Source organism: Piliocolobus tephrosceles, chromosome 21 (assembly GCF_002776525.5).
Source record: "Piliocolobus tephrosceles isolate RC106 chromosome 21, ASM277652v3, whole genome shotgun sequence".
Classification (NCBI taxonomy): Eukaryota; Metazoa; Chordata; class Mammalia; order Primates; family Cercopithecidae; genus Piliocolobus; species Piliocolobus tephrosceles.
Window position 1 is genome coordinate 21,832,485 of NC_045454.1, and position 18,620 is coordinate 21,851,104.

General features: G+C 56.0%; 1 protein-coding gene across 1 annotated transcript; it reads left to right on the forward strand.

Annotated features, from left to right (window-relative positions):
• The first annotated feature begins 4,520 nt into the window (after nt 1–4,520).
• Nucleotides 4,521–17,639, forward strand: ATP4A (ATPase H+/K+ transporting subunit alpha). Its single transcript, XM_023196951.1, has 22 exons — nt 4,521–4,555; nt 4,646–4,789; nt 4,906–4,965; nt 5,492–5,695; nt 7,481–7,594; nt 7,800–8,052; nt 8,316–8,584; nt 9,187–9,385; nt 9,692–9,801; nt 9,882–10,016; nt 10,254–10,446; nt 11,010–11,185; nt 12,291–12,427; nt 12,513–12,663; nt 12,765–12,933; nt 13,023–13,177; nt 14,277–14,400; nt 14,886–15,031; nt 16,247–16,380; nt 16,713–16,814; nt 16,898–16,989; nt 17,191–17,639. The coding sequence occupies exons 1-22, from the start codon at nt 4,544–4,546 to the stop codon at nt 17,217–17,219; spliced, it is 3,108 nt and encodes a 1,035-aa protein (XP_023052719.1). The 5' UTR covers nt 4,521–4,543; the 3' UTR covers nt 17,220–17,639.
• Nucleotides 17,640–18,620: the final 981 nt, after the last annotated feature.

Genomic DNA, 18,620 nt, shown 5'->3' on the forward strand with positions numbered 1-18,620 from the left:
AAAAAAAAAAAAAAAAAAAAAAAAATAGTCTGTCCTCTGCCCCCTCTTTCTCAAGAAAAAAAAAATTTTTTCAATTCTGACCACTAATTGTTCTCAAAAAAGTTTCCAATGTTCTATGCACCCCAGGCTCAGAGAAACTTGCACTACTGTGGACCGTGTCACGCTTGCAACATTCTTGTGAGAAGTTTCTTTGCCCCTGAGTTGTGCTAGAGGTTGTCCATCTGCCTGAAATGGCATCGTGTGGTCCACCCAGGCTTCATTCCAAGGTGCCAAAGACTTGGAACACTTCCCAACTTATCAGATCCTGCCTGTGGACTAAGGCCTCTGTGTTCACCTCCCAGAGACAGGGGTTAGTATTGCTTAGACACACGGTGAAATAATACATTGCACAAGCAAAGACCCTCCCCACAAAAACACAGAACTTGCGTACCATCTGAAGACTACAAAATCAAGGGAGTAGGTAAAAGTATTTACCCATGAACCTAGCTGAGCAGGGGATGGTCAGAATGGACAAAAGTGGCTGGGTGTGGTGGCTCATGCCTGTTATCCCAGAATTTTGGGAGGCCGAGGCGGGTGGATTACTTGAGGTAAGGAGTTGGAGACCAGCCTGAGTAACATGGCAAAACCCTGTCTCTACTAAAACTACAGAAAGTAGCTGGGCGTTGTGGCACGCGCCTGTAGTCCCAGCTACTTGGGAGGCTGAGGCAGGAGAATCGCTTGAACCCAGGAGGTGGAGGTTGCAGTGAGCCAAGATCACACCACTTCAGCCTGGGCGACAGAGCAAGACTCCGTCTCAAACAAACAAAAAAAAAAAGGACAAGGCCTTGGGGCTGCCACAGGCATCCACTTTAAGGGGTCGGGTGTGGGAGGTCTGGAGTCTTAGGGGAAGTGCTGGGGGCTCAGGCAATGGTTATATTTCAATTACTTTAACCACCAGGGCAGCTGGGTGCCAGCCCTGGCTGTGGCACTGTTTTGAGTAGAAAGTAAAGAGGGCATAGAATGGCCTGATCACTCCCTAAGGCTCTTGAGACCCCTCCCCACCATGTCCACCCTGCTCCAGACAAGTTACAGACTCAAAAATGGGGCATGGCCTGACACAGTGAGGTTGGGGGGACACACATGCCTTCTGTGTTCCTGCCAAAAGCACACAACCCGAACCTAATCACGGAGAACCAGCAGCAAACCCACACCGAGCAGTCTACAAAATCACTGACTCATACTCTTCCAAAATGCCAAGGTCACGAAAGATAAGGAAAGACGGAGGAATCATCACGCAATGGAGGAAGCCAAGGAGACACAGCAACAGAACGTGAGGTGTGGTCCCGGACTGGATCCTGCGCTAGGAAAAGGACATTAGTGGGAAAACTGGGGAAATTCAAATAAATCCTCTAAATCACGGGTGTCCAATCTTGGAAAAGAATTGTCCTGGGTCACACATAAAATACATTAACACTATCGCTAGCTGATGAGCTAAAAAAAAAATAAAATCACAAACAAATCTCATAATGTTTTAAGCAAGTTTACAAATTTGTATTGGATAGCATTCAAAGCAGTCCTAGGCCACATGCGGCCCGCAGGCCATGGGTTGGACAAGCTTGCTCTAGATTATTTATTAGTGTTTGATTAATGTTAATTTCCTGAGTTTGTTCATTAGACTGGGATTATGTAAGGAAATGTCCTTTTTCATAGAAGACACATGCCTAAGTATGGATAAAGGGGATCCTGTCTCCAACTTGCTCTCAAATGATTCAGCCAAAAATTTCAAGAATTTTGGCCAGGCACGGTGGCTCACGCCTGTAATCCCAGCACTTTGAGAGGCCGAGGTGGGTGGATCACTTGAGACCAGGAGTTCGAGACCAGCCTGGCCAACATGGTGAAACTCCATCTCTACTAAAAATACAGAAATTAGTCAGGCACGGTGGCGGGTGCCTGTAATCCCAGCTGCTCGGGAGGCTGAGACACAAGAATTGCTTGAATCCAAGAGACAGAGGTTGCAGTGAGCCGAGATCATGCCACTGCACTACAGCCTGGGCGATAGAGAAAGACCGTCTCAAAAAAAACAATTCTATCTATCAATCATCTATCATTTATCATTTATGTATCCATCTATTTGTCTAACATCTATTATCTATTTTTATCTTTTTTTTTTTTTTTTTTTGAGACAGTCTCACTCTGTCACCCAGGCTGGAGTGCAGTGGCACGATCTTGGCTCACTGCAACTTCCACCTTCCAGGTTCAAGTGATTCTCCTGCCTTGGCCTCCCAAGTAGCTGGGATTACAGGTGTGCACCACCATGCTCAGCTAATTTTTGTATTTTTAGTAGAGACAGGGTTTCACCATGTTGGCCAGGCTGGTCTCAAACGCCTGACCTCAGGTGATCCATCCGCCTCAGCCTTCCAGAGTGCTAGGATTACAGATATGAGCCACGGTGCCTGGCCCAGTCCTCCTTCTAATGAACACCAAACAAAAAAAAAGGAGACGCAGTGTCGGGTTGGAGCAAGCGGTGTAGATACAGTGGGGTAAAGGAACAGAACACAGTGGTGTGCAGTATTACAGAGTGGACTCTCTGAAGAGGTGACATTTGAGCTGAGACCTGAAGGAGGTGAGAAAGCCAGTGCAGACATCTAAGGAAGGGGGCCCAGGCAGAAGGAGCTGTAAGTGCCAAGGTCCTGACGCAGGAACGACCTTGGTCTGTGCAAAGTGCAGCAGAGAGGCCAGTGTCCCTGGAAACCTAGTAGCGATGGAGGCAGGACAGGTGACCAGGGCCAGATCTTGCAGGAAGGAGTGCAGAGTTTATTCTGAGTGGGAAGGGAAGGCTTTGGAGGGTTGTAAGCAGAGGGGTGACACAAGCTGTCTAACACGGCTCAGAGCTGACAAGCGCCCAGTGAGCGGGTAGATTCACTGCAAAGACAGTGTGCGGCCCCACGCCACGTCCTCTTTGGAGGTTTCTTCTAGCAGGCTGGGGATGACCAGCCATGTGGGTGTGGGGAGGAGCTCCGGCTGCCCAGCAGCTTTGAGTTTCCCAGGTGACCTGCCCCAGCGGAGAAGGACATTGCCAGCGCAGTTATCTTATCAGGTGCACTCTCACCTGCTCCTGGAGACATGCCCACCCCATAACATACCAAGGTCCCCACCATTCCACTGGCCTAGTCCCTCACTACTGCCCATGGAGGTCCCCCTACCTGAGGGATGAGGAGGGAGTCCCCAGGCTTCCTGGCATCTGTCACCAAACACCAAGCTCACGCCAAGACCCTCGGACACATCCTTTCCCCATGTTGCACCTTGGTTTCCCCATCTGGGGTAGGGACAGGGAATGGTTGAGAGCTGTAAAGGCTCTAGCTGGATATGTGAGTCCCTCTGAGCCTCAGTTTCCCCCTCTGCACAACAGGAATGATAGTGCCGCCTGCACAGGGTTTTTTTGCAAAGACCTGTGAGGTCACACGTGCAGAACATGGCATGTGTATGGTGCTGCTACGGTGAAGTTCGGGTTTTTCCATTGGTGGTGCCATACAAGAGCCAGGCTCTGGGGTCAAGCCTGGGCTGGAACCCTGTCCCTAATTCTTAGATGTTGAAATCTTCTGCAAAGTCCCTGGTAGGGGCTAAGAGAACATCGCTTTACAGGGCTGCTGTTAGATGCTAAGGAAACCATTCCAGTGACACACAGAGCATACCCAGCCCACATGAATAGTCAGAGTTCAGTAAACATTCAGCCACCACAGAGAGTGTTGTAAGCATGGCAGGGTGTGGTGGCTTCTGCCTGTAATTCCAGCACTTTGGGAGGCTAAGGCGGGTGGTTCACCTGAGGTCGGGAGTTTGAGACCAGCCTGGCCAACATGGTGAAACCCTGTCTCTACTAAAAGTACAAAAATTAGCCAGGTGTGGTGGTGTGCGCCTGTAATCCCAGCTACCCAGGAGGCTGAGGCAGGAGAATTGCTTGAACCCGGGAGGCAGACATTGCAGTGAGCCGAAATCACACCACTATACTCCAGCGTGGGTGACAGAGCGAGACTCAATCTCAAAAAAAAAAAAAAAAGTGTGGGAGCACCCTCCTCTTCCTTGCCTCTTCAGGCACGTGCTATTTAGACTGAAAGAGGACACTCTGCAGCCAGCCGATCTGGTTCTCACTCCATTACATCCTAGCCTGTGATGGAGCTATATGAGAGTGACTCAACCCCTCCATGCCTTAGTTTCCCCATCTGTAAGGGGTCTTGTCCCCTCAAAGGGTTATTGGAAGGTTAAATAAGTTAGCACATGGAAGCCCTCAGCACAATGCCCATAGGAGCAAACCTTATCTTTGTTCTTCTTGTTGCTGGGGTTGTTCCCAGGGGCTCCCTGATCTCAGGGCGGGTTGACATGGGGGGATCTGGGTGGGGGGAGCAGCCCAGGAGGGAATGCCTGAGGCACCCAGGCCTAGAGGTCGCCCCAAGGAGCCCTGTAATCAGCTGTGGTTGGGCGGTTCTGCTCCACCCCCTGCCCTCCCTGGGTATATCAGGACTGGTCCAGGCCCAGGCTCTGTCGGGTGGGAGCACAGGCACCGGGCACCATGGGGAAGGCCGTGAGTGGGGCCCAGGGGTCCGGGGTGTGGTAGGGACAGGGGTTGCAGTGGAATCTGAGGCCTCCCTCCCTCCATCCCATCCATCCCCAGGAGAACTACGAGCTCTACTCAGTGGAGCTGGGTCCTGGCCCTGGCGGGGACATGGCTGCCAAGATGAGCAAGAAGAAGAAGGCGGGCGGCGGGGGTGGCAAGAGGAAGGAGAAGCTGGAGAACATGAAGAAGGAGATGGAGATTGTGAGCTCTGGCTGGGGAGGGCCGCGAGCTGGAGGGTGGGCTGGTAACCACACAAGTGGGCAGGGAGGGGGCCAGGAGAGCCCAGAACAAGCATCCTGCCCCACCCCACCACACAGAATGACCACCAGCTGTCAGTGGCGGAGCTGGAACAGAAATACCAGACCAGTGCCACCAAGGTGAGCTGGAGACTGGGAGGGTCCAGAGAGGGGAGGGGGAGAGAGGGAGCAAGAGGGAGACGGAAGGAGGGAGATAGAGAGAGGGAGAGAGGGACAGAGGGAAGGAGAGAGGGAGGGAGATGGGGAGGGGAGAAAGAGGGAGAGAGGGAGAGAAGGAAAGAGACAGGGAGGGAGATGGAGAGACGGAGAGGGAGAGAAGAGAGAAAGCATTAGAGAGAAAGGGTTAGACACAGAGATGGAGAGAGGAGTAGATGAAAAGAGATAGCAACACAGAAAAGGCAGAGACAAATACAGAGAGAGCAGCAGGAGAGAGACACACAGAAAGGTGAGCGAGGAGAGACAGACAAAGGGAAAGATTGAAGGAGGGAGGGAGAGACGGGGTGGGGGCAGGAACCAAGAGACAAAAAGATGAGAAGGAGCAGGACAGACCGAGCTGGGGAAGTGAAACCGAGGCAGGGGGCTTCCTTCAGGGTGTGCATGTGGAGGAAAGCCCCCAGCACCGCCTTGCCCTACCCCTCTGTCCCAGGGCCTGTCTGTGAGCCTGGCTGCTGAGCTGCTGCTGCGGGACGGGCCCAACGCGCTGCGGCCACCACGGGGCACCCCAGAGTATGTCAAGTTCGCCAGGCAGCTGGCTGGGGGCCTGCAGTGCCTCATGTGGGTGGCTGCCGCCATCTGCCTCATTGCCTTTGCCATTCAGGCCAGTGAGGGGGACCTCACCACCGACGACAATGTGAGTCATGTTGCGGGGGCAGGCTTGGGACATGGGGACCTGGGAATGGAGTACACTGAGAATGGGCCTTGGGACAAGAGGGGCAGAGGAGGATGGGGATAGAGGAACAAGTCTCAAGACAGGGGTCGCGGCGCGTGGAGGACATTGGGATATGGATGGGGCAGACCCAAGGACACAGGGACACTGGGTGAGTCTCGGGTATGGGGACATAGGTGGGGGCATAAAGAGTATAGCAATGCAATACGTAAGAGATGGGACCTGGAGGCCGGACGCGTGGTTCACGCCTGTAATCCCAGCACTTTGGGAGGCTGAGGCAGGCAGATCACCTGAGGTCAGGAGTTCGAGACCAGCCTGGCCAACATGGCAAAACTCTGTCTCTACTAAAATTACAAAAATTAGCCAGGCATGGTGGCGGGCACCTGTAATCCCAGTTACTCGGGAGGCTCAGGCAGGAGAATCATTTGTTTTTGTTTTTTTTTTTTGAGACGGAGTCTTGCTCTGTCACCCAGGCTAGAGTGCAGTGGCCAGATCTCAGCTCACTGCAAGCTCCGCCTCCTGGGTTCCCACCATTCTCCCGCCTCAGCCTCCCGAGTAGCTGGGACTACAGGTGCTCGCCACCTCGCCTGGCTAGATTTTTGTATTTTTTAGTAGAGACCGGGTTTCACCGTGTTAGCCAGGATGGTCTCGATCTCCTGACCTCATGATCCGCCTGTCTCAGCCTCCCAAAGTGCTGGGATTACAGGCTTGAGCCACCGCTCCCGGCCTTGGAGAATCATTTGAACCCGGGAGGTGGAGGATGCAGTGAGCGGAGACCGTGCCACTGCCACTCCAGCCTGGGTGACAGAGTGAGACTACAACTTAAAAAAAAAAAGAGATGGGACTTGGAAGCAGAGGACACGCAGTGCAGACACAGGACAGACTGGGGCATGGGGAACAGGAGACCCTGGGACTCAGACATGGGACACCACGGCAGGGATACAAGCCTCAGGACACAGCACATGGAGAGACACAAAACATGAGACATAGAAGCACAGAGACAGAGAGGAAATGGAGGTGCAGGGCAAGGGACATGGGACATATGGCAGAGATCAGGGCAAGGGACATGGGGACTCAGGGACATGTGACATCAGACAGAGGCTTGAAAAGTCATGGTCATGGGACACAGGATGGGAACTTGGAGATACGCAGACATGGGAGACACCGGACACAGTGACTGGGGAGCTGGAATACGGGGGCCGTGGCCACGGAGGACACAAACCATGACGCACAAGGTCCGCAGCACATGCAGGGATGGGGATGTGAGGACGCAGGGACAAGGGGGCCCTGGGAACACAAAGGTGGCAGCAGATTATGGAAAACCCAGGATGTGAAACTGGAGACATGGGGAATACAGACCATGGGGACAGGAGGAGACATGGGACAGTGGACATGGGGAATGCAAGGCTTGGGGACACAGGAGAAGGGAATGTGTCAGACCAAGGCACACAGTGATTTGGGGCACAAGTCACAGATATGGGGACACGGAAGACTGAGGATTCAGGGCCAGAGGATATGAAATATACACAGGAACACAAGACACTAAGAAGACAGGGCAGGCCGAGTGTGGGGTATGAGGGACGTGGGAAGGGGGCTAAAGGCTACAGGGAATGGTGCATGAGCTTCTTAGTAGGCGGGGAAAAGCATGGGGAAAACCAAGAACACCAGGGCACCAGGGAGCAGGCGGGTGGCCTCAGGTAGGCAGCTTCCAGCCCCTCTGAATAACTCCAGCCCTGTCCCTGTCCCCAGCTGTACCTGGCAATCGCTCTCATTGCTGTGGTTGTCGTCACTGGCTGCTTTGGCTACTACCAGGAATTCAAGAGCACCAACATCATCGCCAGCTTTAAGAACCTTGTGCCACAGGTGGGTTCCCCAGCACCCAGCCACTCCAGATCCCAGAGACTCCAGACTGCTCGGGTAGCCTCCTCCCATCAGGCCCAACCTGCCCCTCATCCGTGGCTTCCATCTTTCCCCATGGGTCCCAGTTCTCTCTATCCTCTACCTCCCCACGTGCAGCAGCTCCCACCCCCTCAAAGTCCACCTCAACTTTGGTGTCCCTGCCCCGCAGCAAGCCACTGTCATTCGTGATGGAGACAAGTTCCAGATCAACGCCGACCAGCTGGTGGTGGGCGACCTGGTGGAGATGAAAGGCGGGGACAGAGTGCCCGCCGACATCCGCATCCTGGCGGCCCAGGGCTGCAAGGTGGACAACTCCTCACTGACGGGGGAGTCCGAGCCGCAGACCCGCTCACCCGAGTGCACGCACGAGAGCCCCTTGGAGACCCGCAACATTGCCTTCTTCTCCACCATGTGCCTTGAGGGTCTGTCTACTGGGCCTGCCTGCCCAGTAACTGCTGCCTCCACCAGTCCCTCTCCTGCTACCTTCTAGGACAGGGGGCTTCTGCCTCCTTGTCTCTCCCCCGCATGACTGCCACCTCCCCGGGGCACACTGCTTCTCTGTCTCCCACTGTCGCTCCCTTCTCCCCAGGTCACATCTTCCGCTGGCGGTGACTGTCAGCTCACACGGCAGTGCACACCCCACTGCTGCCCCCTATTCCTGAGTCACTCCTTGGCCCCCCTGCAGGCACCGCGCAGGGCCTGGTGGTGAACACAGGCGACCGCACCATCATTGGGCGCATCGCGTCGCTGGCGTCGGGGGTGGAAAACGAGAAGACGCCCATCGCTATTGAGATCGAGCATTTTGTGGACATCATCGCGGGCCTGGCCATTCTCTTCGGTGCCACGTTTTTTATCGTGGCCATGTGCATTGGCTACACCTTCCTGCGGGCCATGGTCTTCTTCATGGCCATCGTGGTGGCCTATGTGCCTGAGGGGCTGCTGGCCACTGTCACAGTGAGTGGGGGCAGGCGGGAATGCAGGGAGCTGAGGGGCCTACCCAACCATCTGTTCTTTTCTCCACACTCCCCCCATCACCTCCCTGCCTGTCCATCTGTTCACTCAGCTCCCATACACTCTCCCACCTTCCCATCATCCACTCATTCAGCAAGTGCGTCCCGATGCAAGCCTGCCACACATTGAGGGCACAGAGACGATGAGGCCAGGTCCTTAACCGGAAGAGGCTGAGGTCCTGTGCAGCCAGCCAGCATGTCACAGGGCCTTCCACAGTCAGCACCCAGCCCCAGACCAGCCCCCGGGAAGGTGCGGGGAAGGTTCCTCTTCTCATTTTGATTGTGTGAAGAGAATTTTCAGAACCTCGGCTGGGACAGCTCAGAGAGAGGCCTGGCTACTGTATCTGGGCAGACTGGGGAAGGAGCCCCAAACAAAGCACAGGCTCAACAAAAGCTGGGGCCAAGAAACAAACACCTGGTTTTTGCAGAAGCACGTTGCACATGCAGCCCCGCGGCTGGGGTAAAGCCTTCCAAGTTCTGTGAGGCGGGGAAGAGGACTGGAAGCAAGGGTGGATCCCCAGCCTGCGGTGCTCACCCGTTCCCCAGGTCTGCCTGTCCCTGACAGCCAAGCGCCTGGCCAGTAAGAACTGCGTGGTCAAGAACCTGGAGGCGGTGGAGACATTGGGCTCCACCTCAGTGATCTGCTCAGACAAGACAGGGACTCTCACTCAGAACCGCATGACTGTGTCGCATCTGTGGTTTGACAACCACATCCACACAGCTGACACCACAGAAGACCAGTCAGGTGTGGGGCAGGGAGGGCACAGGGGCCAGGGCAGGATCTGGTGGATGGTGGAGACCTGAAGGGGGCTAGGGAGGTAGGGAGGGCTTTGTACGAAGGCAGGGCGGCTCGGCTCCAGGTCTCAAAGGAGACTCGCTACTGGGCCTAGAGGGAAGGGTCATCCTGGGGTTGGGTCCCTCAGGGTTGGGTGGAACCCAATCCCACCGAGGTCTGGGGAAGGGGCCCGCGACATGAGCCTAGGAGGAGGGGGCTCTGTTCTGGTCCGGGAGAGCCGCCATGCGGGACCCAGCCTGGACACCTGGTCTGCAGGGCAGACGTTTGACCAGTCCTCGGAAACATGGCGGGCGCTGTGCCGGGTGCTCACCCTGTGCAACCGCGCTGCCTTCAAGTCCGGCCAGGATGCAGTGCCCGTGCCCAAGGTGAGAGCCAAGGGGCCTCCAGGGAATCCCGGGAGGCAAGTGTAGCCGGCTTCGCCCCTGACACCGGCCCCCGCTTCCAGCGCATCGTGATCGGAGACGCGTCGGAGACGGCGCTGCTCAAGTTCTCGGAGCTGACGCTGGGCAACGCCATGGGCTACCGCGACCGCTTCCCAAAAGTCTGCGAGATCCCCTTCAACTCCACCAACAAGTTCCAGGTGCGCAGCCGGCCCCGCCCATGGCCTGGTCCCGCCCACCTCGGGCCCAGCCCCAGGCCACACTCACAGCATGCGCCTAGCCCCGCCTTAACGCTCACCGTCTACCAAGGACCTCTCTACACAAGCCCCCATCTTCCACCTTCACCCTTCCCCGCAGCTCTCAGGCCCCGCACCGAGCTCTCGGCCCCGCCGCTCTCCTCAGGCCCGCCCTGTTCCCCCGCCCCTCCCCGCCCACAGCTGTCCATCCATACGCTGGAGGACCCGCGGGACCCGCGACACTTGCTGGTGATGAAGGGCGCCCCCGAGCGCGTGCTGGAGCGCTGCAGCTCCATCCTTATCAAGGGCCAGGAACTGCCGCTGGACGAGCAGTGGCGCGAGGCCTTCCAGACCGCCTACCTCAGCCTCGGAGGCCTGGGCGAACGCGTGCTCGGTGAGATCCCTGGGCAGGGGAGGAGACTCTAGGTGGGAGGAGGAGCTACCACAGACCCTGCCCACCCCTCCAGGCCCAGCCCTGACCGTCCTCATCCCTGGCTGCTGGCTGATCTGTCCTAGTCCACAGCCTCACCCTTGACTTTCCTTGTACCAGTCCTGACTCCTGTCTGTCCTCACTTTTTACCTTGACCCCAGTCCTCACCTGGACTTTTCATCCTTATCCTGACCTCTGACCTCTCCCAATTTTTGTCCTGACGCCTTAAACTTCCCTGCCTCTACCCTAGAAAACAGATCTGTGGTCCAATTCTGGGCCTTTTACTTGCTGTGTGACCTCTGGCAAGAAATGTCCCCTGAGCCTCAGTTTCCTCATCTGTAAGATGAGAATGGGCCTCACAGGGTGGTTGTGAGGGTAGATTCAGATAATGTGACTGAAGGGGTCAGCACAGGGTCAGGCATCCATAGGTGTTTGGTGCAAGGGGCCTGGTTATTTTACTCATTTCCTGACCCTGCTAAGGAAGGGTCTGCCCAGGGCTCCTCCCTGACTTCCCTGTTTCCGGCCAGGCTTTTGCCAGCTCTACCTGAATGAGAAGGACTACCCGCCCGGCTATGCCTTCGACGTGGAGGACATGAACTTTCCATCTAGCGGCCTCTGCTTTGCAGGACTTGTATCCATGATTGACCCACCCCGGGCCACTGTCCCTGATGCTGTGCTCAAGTGTCGCACGGCAGGCATCCGGGTATGTCACTGTGGGGAGGAACAAGTGGGGTGAGGACAGAAGATGGCAGCGGGATTTGGGTTGAAGAACCCCATGACAAACCCACCTGAAACTGGCTTGAGCAAAAATGCATTGGTTTATGATACTGAAAAATTCTGGGGAATAAGCTTCAGGTATAGCTGGCTCCAGGAGCTCAGTGTCATTAGGAATTTTCCTTTCTCCATGTCTCAGCTCTGCTCTTCTCTCTGCTGGCTTTATTTGCAAGCACTCCCTCCACTTGGGGACACACACACCCCTGCTCAAGCAGCTCGAACTTAACTCCCACCTGTTTAGCCACCCCACAAAAAGAGAGTGCCTCTTTTTCAGTAGCACCAGATTGGGTCACTCATTCATCCCTGAGCCAGTCACTGTGGCTGGGGGATGGAAGACATTGATTGGCCAGGTCTGGGCTTTCTTCCTCAGTCTTAGCCAGGGACCTCACTGCAACTGATGGTCTAGGGGAGAGGAGTGGTTCCTCAAACACAAAACAAGGGTGGGAAAGCCAAGGCCAGGCAGGCAGTGCCCAAGCCCTTCCCATGTCTCTAAGGCCCTGTTAGATCAGGGCCTTGTTACCTTTCTAAGCTCATTCCTTGGCCCTCTTTCCTTGTTCACTCCTCTGCGGTTATGCTGTCCTCCCTGCTGTTCCTCCGACAGTTTGGGCCTGTCCTCACCTCAGGGCCTTTGCACCTGCTGTTCCCTCTGCCAGGAGCACTCTTCCCCCAGCTTTCCACGTGGCCAACTCTCTCGCCTCTTACAGGTCTCTGCTCAGATGTCACCTTCTCAATAAGCCCTTCCCTGGGTACACTTAAAATCGAGTCACCATTTTCTCCACCAAGCTTAGTATGTTTTTCCCACCTTGTAACATTCTATATAATTCATTTCTTTATTTTCTGTCACCCCCACTAGAATGTCAGCTCCTCAAGGACGGGGATTTTTGTCTCTTTTGTCTCTGCTATATCCCAGACATGTAGCAGGTGGTCACGTTTGGTCAAGTAAATGAACACGTGTATCAGCAGATGTCTCCCAGGGAGGACAGGGGGATTGGGCTGATCTGAAGGGGTCAGGGATCCGCTGGTTCCACCTACAGGTGATCATGGTGACGGGTGACCACCCTATCACCGCCAAGGCCATTGCAGCCAGTGTGGGCATCATCTCGGAAGGCAGCGAGACGGTAGAGGACATCGCTGCCCGCCTCCGTGTGCCCGTGGACCAGGTTAATCACAAGTAAGTCCCCCCCAGACCTCCCGGGGTTCTCCCCACATCTGGCACAGACTAAGGTCCCAGTGAGGTCTTCCCATCACCTCCCCAGGGACGCCCGTGCCTGTGTGATCAATGGCATGCAGCTGAAGGACATGGACCCATCGGAGCTAGTCGAAGCCCTGCGCACCCACCCCGAAATGGTGTTTGCGCGCACCAGCCCCCAGCAGAAGCTGGTGATCGTGGAGAGCTGCCAGCGGCTGGTGAGCCCTGCTAATGAGGGCAGCAGGTGGGCAGAGGGGCGGGGCTGGTCCTGGGCCGGCCTCTCACCACCCGCCCACCCACCTGCACCCACTGCCTGCAGGGTGCGATTGTGGCTGTCACAGGGGATGGTGTGAATGACTCCCCAGCTCTGAAGAAGGCAGACATCGGAGTAGCCATGGGCATCGCTGGCTCGGATGCTGCCAAAAATGCAGCTGACATGATCCTGCTGGATGACAACTTCGCCTCCATTGTGACAGGCGTGGAGCAGGGTCCGGGCCAGGCCAGGGAGGGGGTAGGCGGTGTGGGCACAGGAGGGAGAGGGCTGTGAGGAGGCTGAGGTGCCTGCCCGACCCCACAGGTCGACTGATCTTTGACAACCTGAAGAAGTCTATTGCCTACACGTTGACCAAGAACATCCCGGAGCTAACGCCCTACCTCATCTACATCACCGTCAGTGTGCCCCTGCCCCTCGGGTGCATCACCATCCTCTTCATCGAACTCTGCACTGACATTGTGAGTCCATAGCCCAGGGTACCCATCCACAGGGTGCCCAGAGACACTTGCCCACAGATGGACAGGAGGGACAGAGACCACCACAGACACTCTTGGGCACAGAGTGACAGACAAGACCTGTGTGTGCAATGACAGCCAGTGCAGGACACACGGGTGGCAGGCAGGTGGACAGACCTAAATGGACAGACCTACAGCCATGCACACACAGGCAGACACTCGGGTAGGCCCAGGGCCGACACGCACACACGGGGACTCAGATACAGATACTCAGACAGAGATGGAAACAGAACAGGTATCTAGCCAAACCTGAATCACAGACACGTGCCCCTAAACAGACATGGACAAATAAACGCCCTCAGATAGACTCCATGGCAGACAGACGGAAAAGAGCCACAGATACAGTCACGAACGCAGACAGAGGTATGGCTGGGTGGACAGGTATGTATTCGGTAACATTTACATTGTGCTTTTTCTGGGCCAGACACACAATCATTTCCTTAATATTGTACTCATAACCACGCTATGAGATGAGTTTTGTTACTATCACCTCTACTGATGAGCTCATCGAGGCATAGACAGGTAGAGTGGCTTGTCCTAGGTCACTGGGCAAATAAGTGGCCTGGCTGTGCCTTGAGTCCGGGCAGTCACAGGTTCCACAGCCTGTGGTCGTGGTCAGTATGCTCTGCTGCCACTCTAGGCACAAGCAGATAAGGGGGCACGGTGACACCAAGAGACTGAAGATACACAGAGATAGGGAGTAACGCAGAAACGCACAAAAGCAGAGATACAGTCACAAGAGAATTACACCGGAGACAGGGACAGAGAAACAGAACAGAGTGAGGAACAGAAAGAGAGAGAGAGGGAGACAGAGGGAGAAGATAGAAGCAGATGTTCTTAAGAAGATGGACACCAGGATGCCAACACCCAGGGGCCAGTGGGGCCCAGGCTGTCCAGGCTGGTGTGGCTGTGCCGTCCCTGCAGGTCCTGCCTGCTAACCTCAGTCCTGTTCCTGCCCACAAGTGGGGGAAGGGGGACCTGGAGTGGAGGGGACAGGGGCCCAGCCAAACCCTCAGTCCCAGTTCCTTCCACTCCTGGCCAGTTCCCATCTGTGTCCCTGGCATATGAAAAAGCCGAGAGCGACATCATGCACCTGCGTCCACGCAACCCAAAGCGCGACAGATTGGTCAACGAGCCTCTGGCTGCCTACTCCTACTTCCAGATTGGTGGGTGCCCGTGGGCCAGGGAGCCTGGAGGCGGGGGGCTCTGCCTTGGGCTCTGGCTGCTTCTGGACCTCGGTGTCTGCATTTGGTCCTGGGTCTGCATTGTCCTCCGTGTCCCCGTCTGTGACGATCTCTCTGGTTCCACTGTGTCCCTGCTCTGTCTCTGCCCTTGCTCTCCATGACCCTGTCTCTGAGTCATTGCCTATTTCTGCCTTTTTGGGTCCTGGATGTGTCTTTTTCTCTCTGTCCCTGCTTCTGTCTCTCTCTGCCTCTGTGTCTCTGTTTCTGCGTCTCTGTCTCTGTGTCCTTGACCTTCTTTGTGTATCTGTGTCCCTGTCTCTTCATGTCCTTGTCTCTCTTCCTGTGTCCGTCTCTGTATGTCCTTGACCTTTGTGTATCTGTGTCCCTGTCTCTCCACGTCCCTCTCTTCCCATGTCCCTGTCTCTGTGTCCATCTGTGTCTCCCTGTGTCCCCTTGCCTCTCTCCAGGTGCCATTCAGTCCTTTGCTGGCTTCACTGACTACTTCACGGCCATGGCCCAGGAGGGCTGGTTCCCACTGCTGTGCGTGGGGCTGCGGGCGCAGTGGGAGGACCACCACCTACAAGATCTGCAGGATAGCTACGGCCAGGAGTGGGTGAGCCTCATCCCACCCCCTCCCATCCCTGGGCTCCCTCCTTCCCAGGGCCACTTGCCTTATGTGCAGCCCACTTGTTCCTCCACATGTGACTGAGTTCAGCCAGAGCATCCCGGACACCCAGACTCCCTGCCAGTTCCATACGGACGAGGATATTTCCCTTAAACATTTTCTGTCATGGTTAAGATAGACATTGAAGCCAGACTGCTTGGACTCATGGTCTGGTACTGCTCCTCACAAGCTGTGTAACCCTGGGCAGGTTGCTTTGCCTTGCTGTGCCTGTTTTTTCACCTGCAAAGTAGAGAGAATACCAAAGTCTACCTCAGTGGTTTTCAGTTTGTTCCCAGACCAGCAGCATCAGCATCACCTGGGAACTTGTTTGAAACACAAATTCTCAGGCTCTATCCCAGCCCTCTGGGAGCCCTTGCTGGGATTCTCATGCATGTTCAAGTTCCAGCACCACTGATCTACCTCCTAGGGTTACCCAGAGGATTAAATGAGCTAATGCGCGTGCAACACTCGGTACCTGGAGCAGTCGGGGATCCCCACAGTTAGCTGGTATTAGAAGGGGCTGTGTTGCCAGGCATGGTGGCGCATGCTTGTAATTCCAGCTACTTGGGAGGCTAAGGCAGGAGAACCTCCTGAACCTGGGATTTGGAGGTTGCAGTGAGCTAAGATCGCACCAGTGCACTCCAGCCTGGGTGATAGAGTGAGACTCCATCTCAGAAAAAAAAAAAAAAAAGTAGCTGTGTTGAAGATATGGGCTGCATAGTGGCTGCCCCCTTTAAATGGGGCACGTGCCCTCTGTTCCCCAAAGGCCCGCGGTGCCTGCCTCACCTATTTTTGCCATCCGCCTGGCCCCTGGAGTCACTGGACTTTGCAAATCCCATCTGAGGATTTCAATTCCCCTTTCCCAGGCCCTTTCTTTTGGGTGCCTCCCCTCTTCCACTATGAAAGCGGTCGCCCAGCCTACTGTTTTCCCGGGCACTGTCATCCAAGCTCTGCTAGGCTGAGGTTTCTGGGCCCCAGTTTGGGGTCCTGCACACCTGACAGACTCTGCCTCTCACCTTCCCCCCACCTCCCACCCTCTGATGCAAGGCAGAGAGAGCATTTAGGGGTTCACGGCCCTGGGACCCTATGCCCGGTGGGCTGCAGAGGCTCTCCGCCAGGACTCAGGCTGGACTCAGGCTGTTTCCGTTTGCCCCTGGCCTGCAGACATTCGGGCAGCGCCTGTACCAACAGTACACCTGCTATACCGTGTTCTTCATCAGCATCGAGGTGTGCCAGATCGCCGACGTCCTCATCCGCAAGACGCGCCGCCTCTCCGCCTTCCAGCAAGGCTTCTTCAGGTGTCCCTGGCGGGCCCCATTCCTGCCCTCCAACCCCCGGTCCCAACTCCCATCAGATCCTGACTGTGGTTTAGAACAGCCGGCAAATGCTAGCGGGTGCCAGTGCCAGATGCTGACATGCCAAAAAACCTTTCTAACTGACCAACAGCTCCCCGCCACGGCCCCCTCATTTCACTAAAGGGGTGGTGCTGAGAGGCCCGGGCCACTCCAGTGTTCGGTCTGTAGAACACCTTCCTGCTGCTGCTGACATCTGACCTACTTTGACGCACAGTATCCTGATTTGCATCAAGTCCCCAATTCCTAATGGCCTGTCCTATCCTGCCCACCCCCAGGAATAAGATCCTGGTGATCGCCATCGTGTTCCAGGTCTGCATCGGCTGCTTCCTGTGCTACTGCCCCGGCATGCCCAACATTTTCAACTTCATGCCCATTCGGTGAGAGGCTGTGAGGGGCCAGGAGAGGGAGGGGCTGTGGGGCACAGGCCTGGGATGGCCTTCACCTTGCCATGTGCCTTCAGGTTCCAGTGGTGGCTGGTCCCCCTGCCCTACGGCATCCTCATCTTCGTCTATGATGAGATCCGGAAGCTTGGAGTTCGCTGTTGCCCAGGGAGTGAGTGTGGAGACTGAGGGCCTGGGGGGCGGGGGACTGAAACGTTTTTCGAGCAGCTGCACCCACCTTTGATCCTCAACACTTGGCCTCCAAGCCCTTGACCCTCCATAGCAACCAGCACCAATCTCTGACCTCTCAGCCCCTGGCCCTGCCTAAGTGGCACCCCCAGCACTGAGTCTCCTTTCTCCCTCTCTCTCCCAGGCTGGTGGGACCAGGAACTCTACTATTAGAGGGACAGCAGCCTTCGAGCATCCCTGCAACTGCCACAGCAGGTGGGGGCGGAGCTCGTGGGAGCCTCTGGACAGCCACCAAGTCATCTGAGCAACCAAGAGTCCCAGCCCCACCAGTATCTGCTTCTGCAGCCCACGGCACCCCACATTTGGAGGGACCTGCCCACTCCCCTCCCCTATCCCCAAGTTTGCACCTCCCGGAGCAGCAGCACCTGGGCAGTCCTCTGAGCTGGCCTTGGGAAAGCCCCCACCTGCGGTGGCGGTGGAGCTCTGACAGGGAGTACAGCTAGCCGCTCCTGGAGGGTGTTTCTGTCCTCAGGGCTCCAGTCCAGGCAGGAGGGCTGCCCGGGGGCCCTTCGTTAAAACATGCTTGTGTCCTGGGCGATGGTAATAAAACCAGCTTACGCTGACTGTGCTGTATCCGGTGCCAGGCGCTGTCCTCAGCGTCTCTCATTAGTACTTACGATCTTCCACAGTCCTACACCTATACCTTCAGTGCCTAGGACACAGCCTGGCACATAGTAGGTGCTCAATAAACCTGCCTTGGGGGAAATGATTCCTATTTCTTTGCCCAGGGTCATGGCATCTAAAGGCAAGCTGGGCCATGACCACAGGCACCCCCCATCACCTCTGGGCTTTCTCTGTTCTTAGCACCCTTCTCCCTCCTGGGGGCTCCCAGACACAAGGGGGCCCAAGTCATTTCCACATCAAGCATCCCCCACCCCCCACCGGTGTCTCCTCTCTGAGCCTACCTGCTTACTCCTCTGTCCCAGAAATGGCCAGTTCCTGAACAACTCCTGGAGGTGCCCTCCTCACACCCACCTGAAAGGTTAACCCCATCCCCCCACCTCCCACCTCTGCTGCTCCTTTCCCAGCCCCTCCGTTCACTTCTCTTCCTCTTTCTTATGTAGCTTTCTCTGGCTAGGTCCTGGGCTTCTCCTTCCTCGTGACCACAGCCCCCCAGTCCCCATGGCTTCAGTTGTTTCTGCCGTGAGGTCCACATCTGTCCCCAGCTTCCCCCAGTGTCAGAGATGACCTACACGGGTCTCTTCATCATCCTCCCTATCCCCCATACCTGTACCCATGCACTGACCCAATCTGATAGTCCCACTGTCTCAGTGTGGTCCCTTCTCCCTTGGAAACATGGTAAACCCTTGGGCTTACAGGCAGGCCCCAAACTCGTTATCCTGGAACTCTTTGCTCCTCCCTTACCTGTTACCACCCCACGGCGCCCCCTGCCGGTAAATAAATACACACAGCCCACTGATCACCAACACCTCCGCTTGGCTTCCAGTCACTACCTTAACCCCACCAGCCCTGCTCTTGTCCAGCCCTGGCCTCCTGGCCTCAGCCTTCCCACTCCAGACAACAGCCATGCAGAGCTTCCTAAAGCCAAATCTC

Excerpts from the sequence above, each read along its gene's own strand:
- ATP4A (XM_023196951.1), top strand. Across the intron at positions 12,934-13,022 it reads TGTGACAGGCGTGGAGCAGG|GTCGACTGATCTTTGACAAC; the intron begins GTCCGGGCCAGG and ends CCGACCCCACAG. Across the intron at positions 13,178-14,276 it reads TCGAACTCTGCACTGACATT|TTCCCATCTGTGTCCCTGGC; the intron begins GTGAGTCCATAG and ends ACTCCTGGCCAG.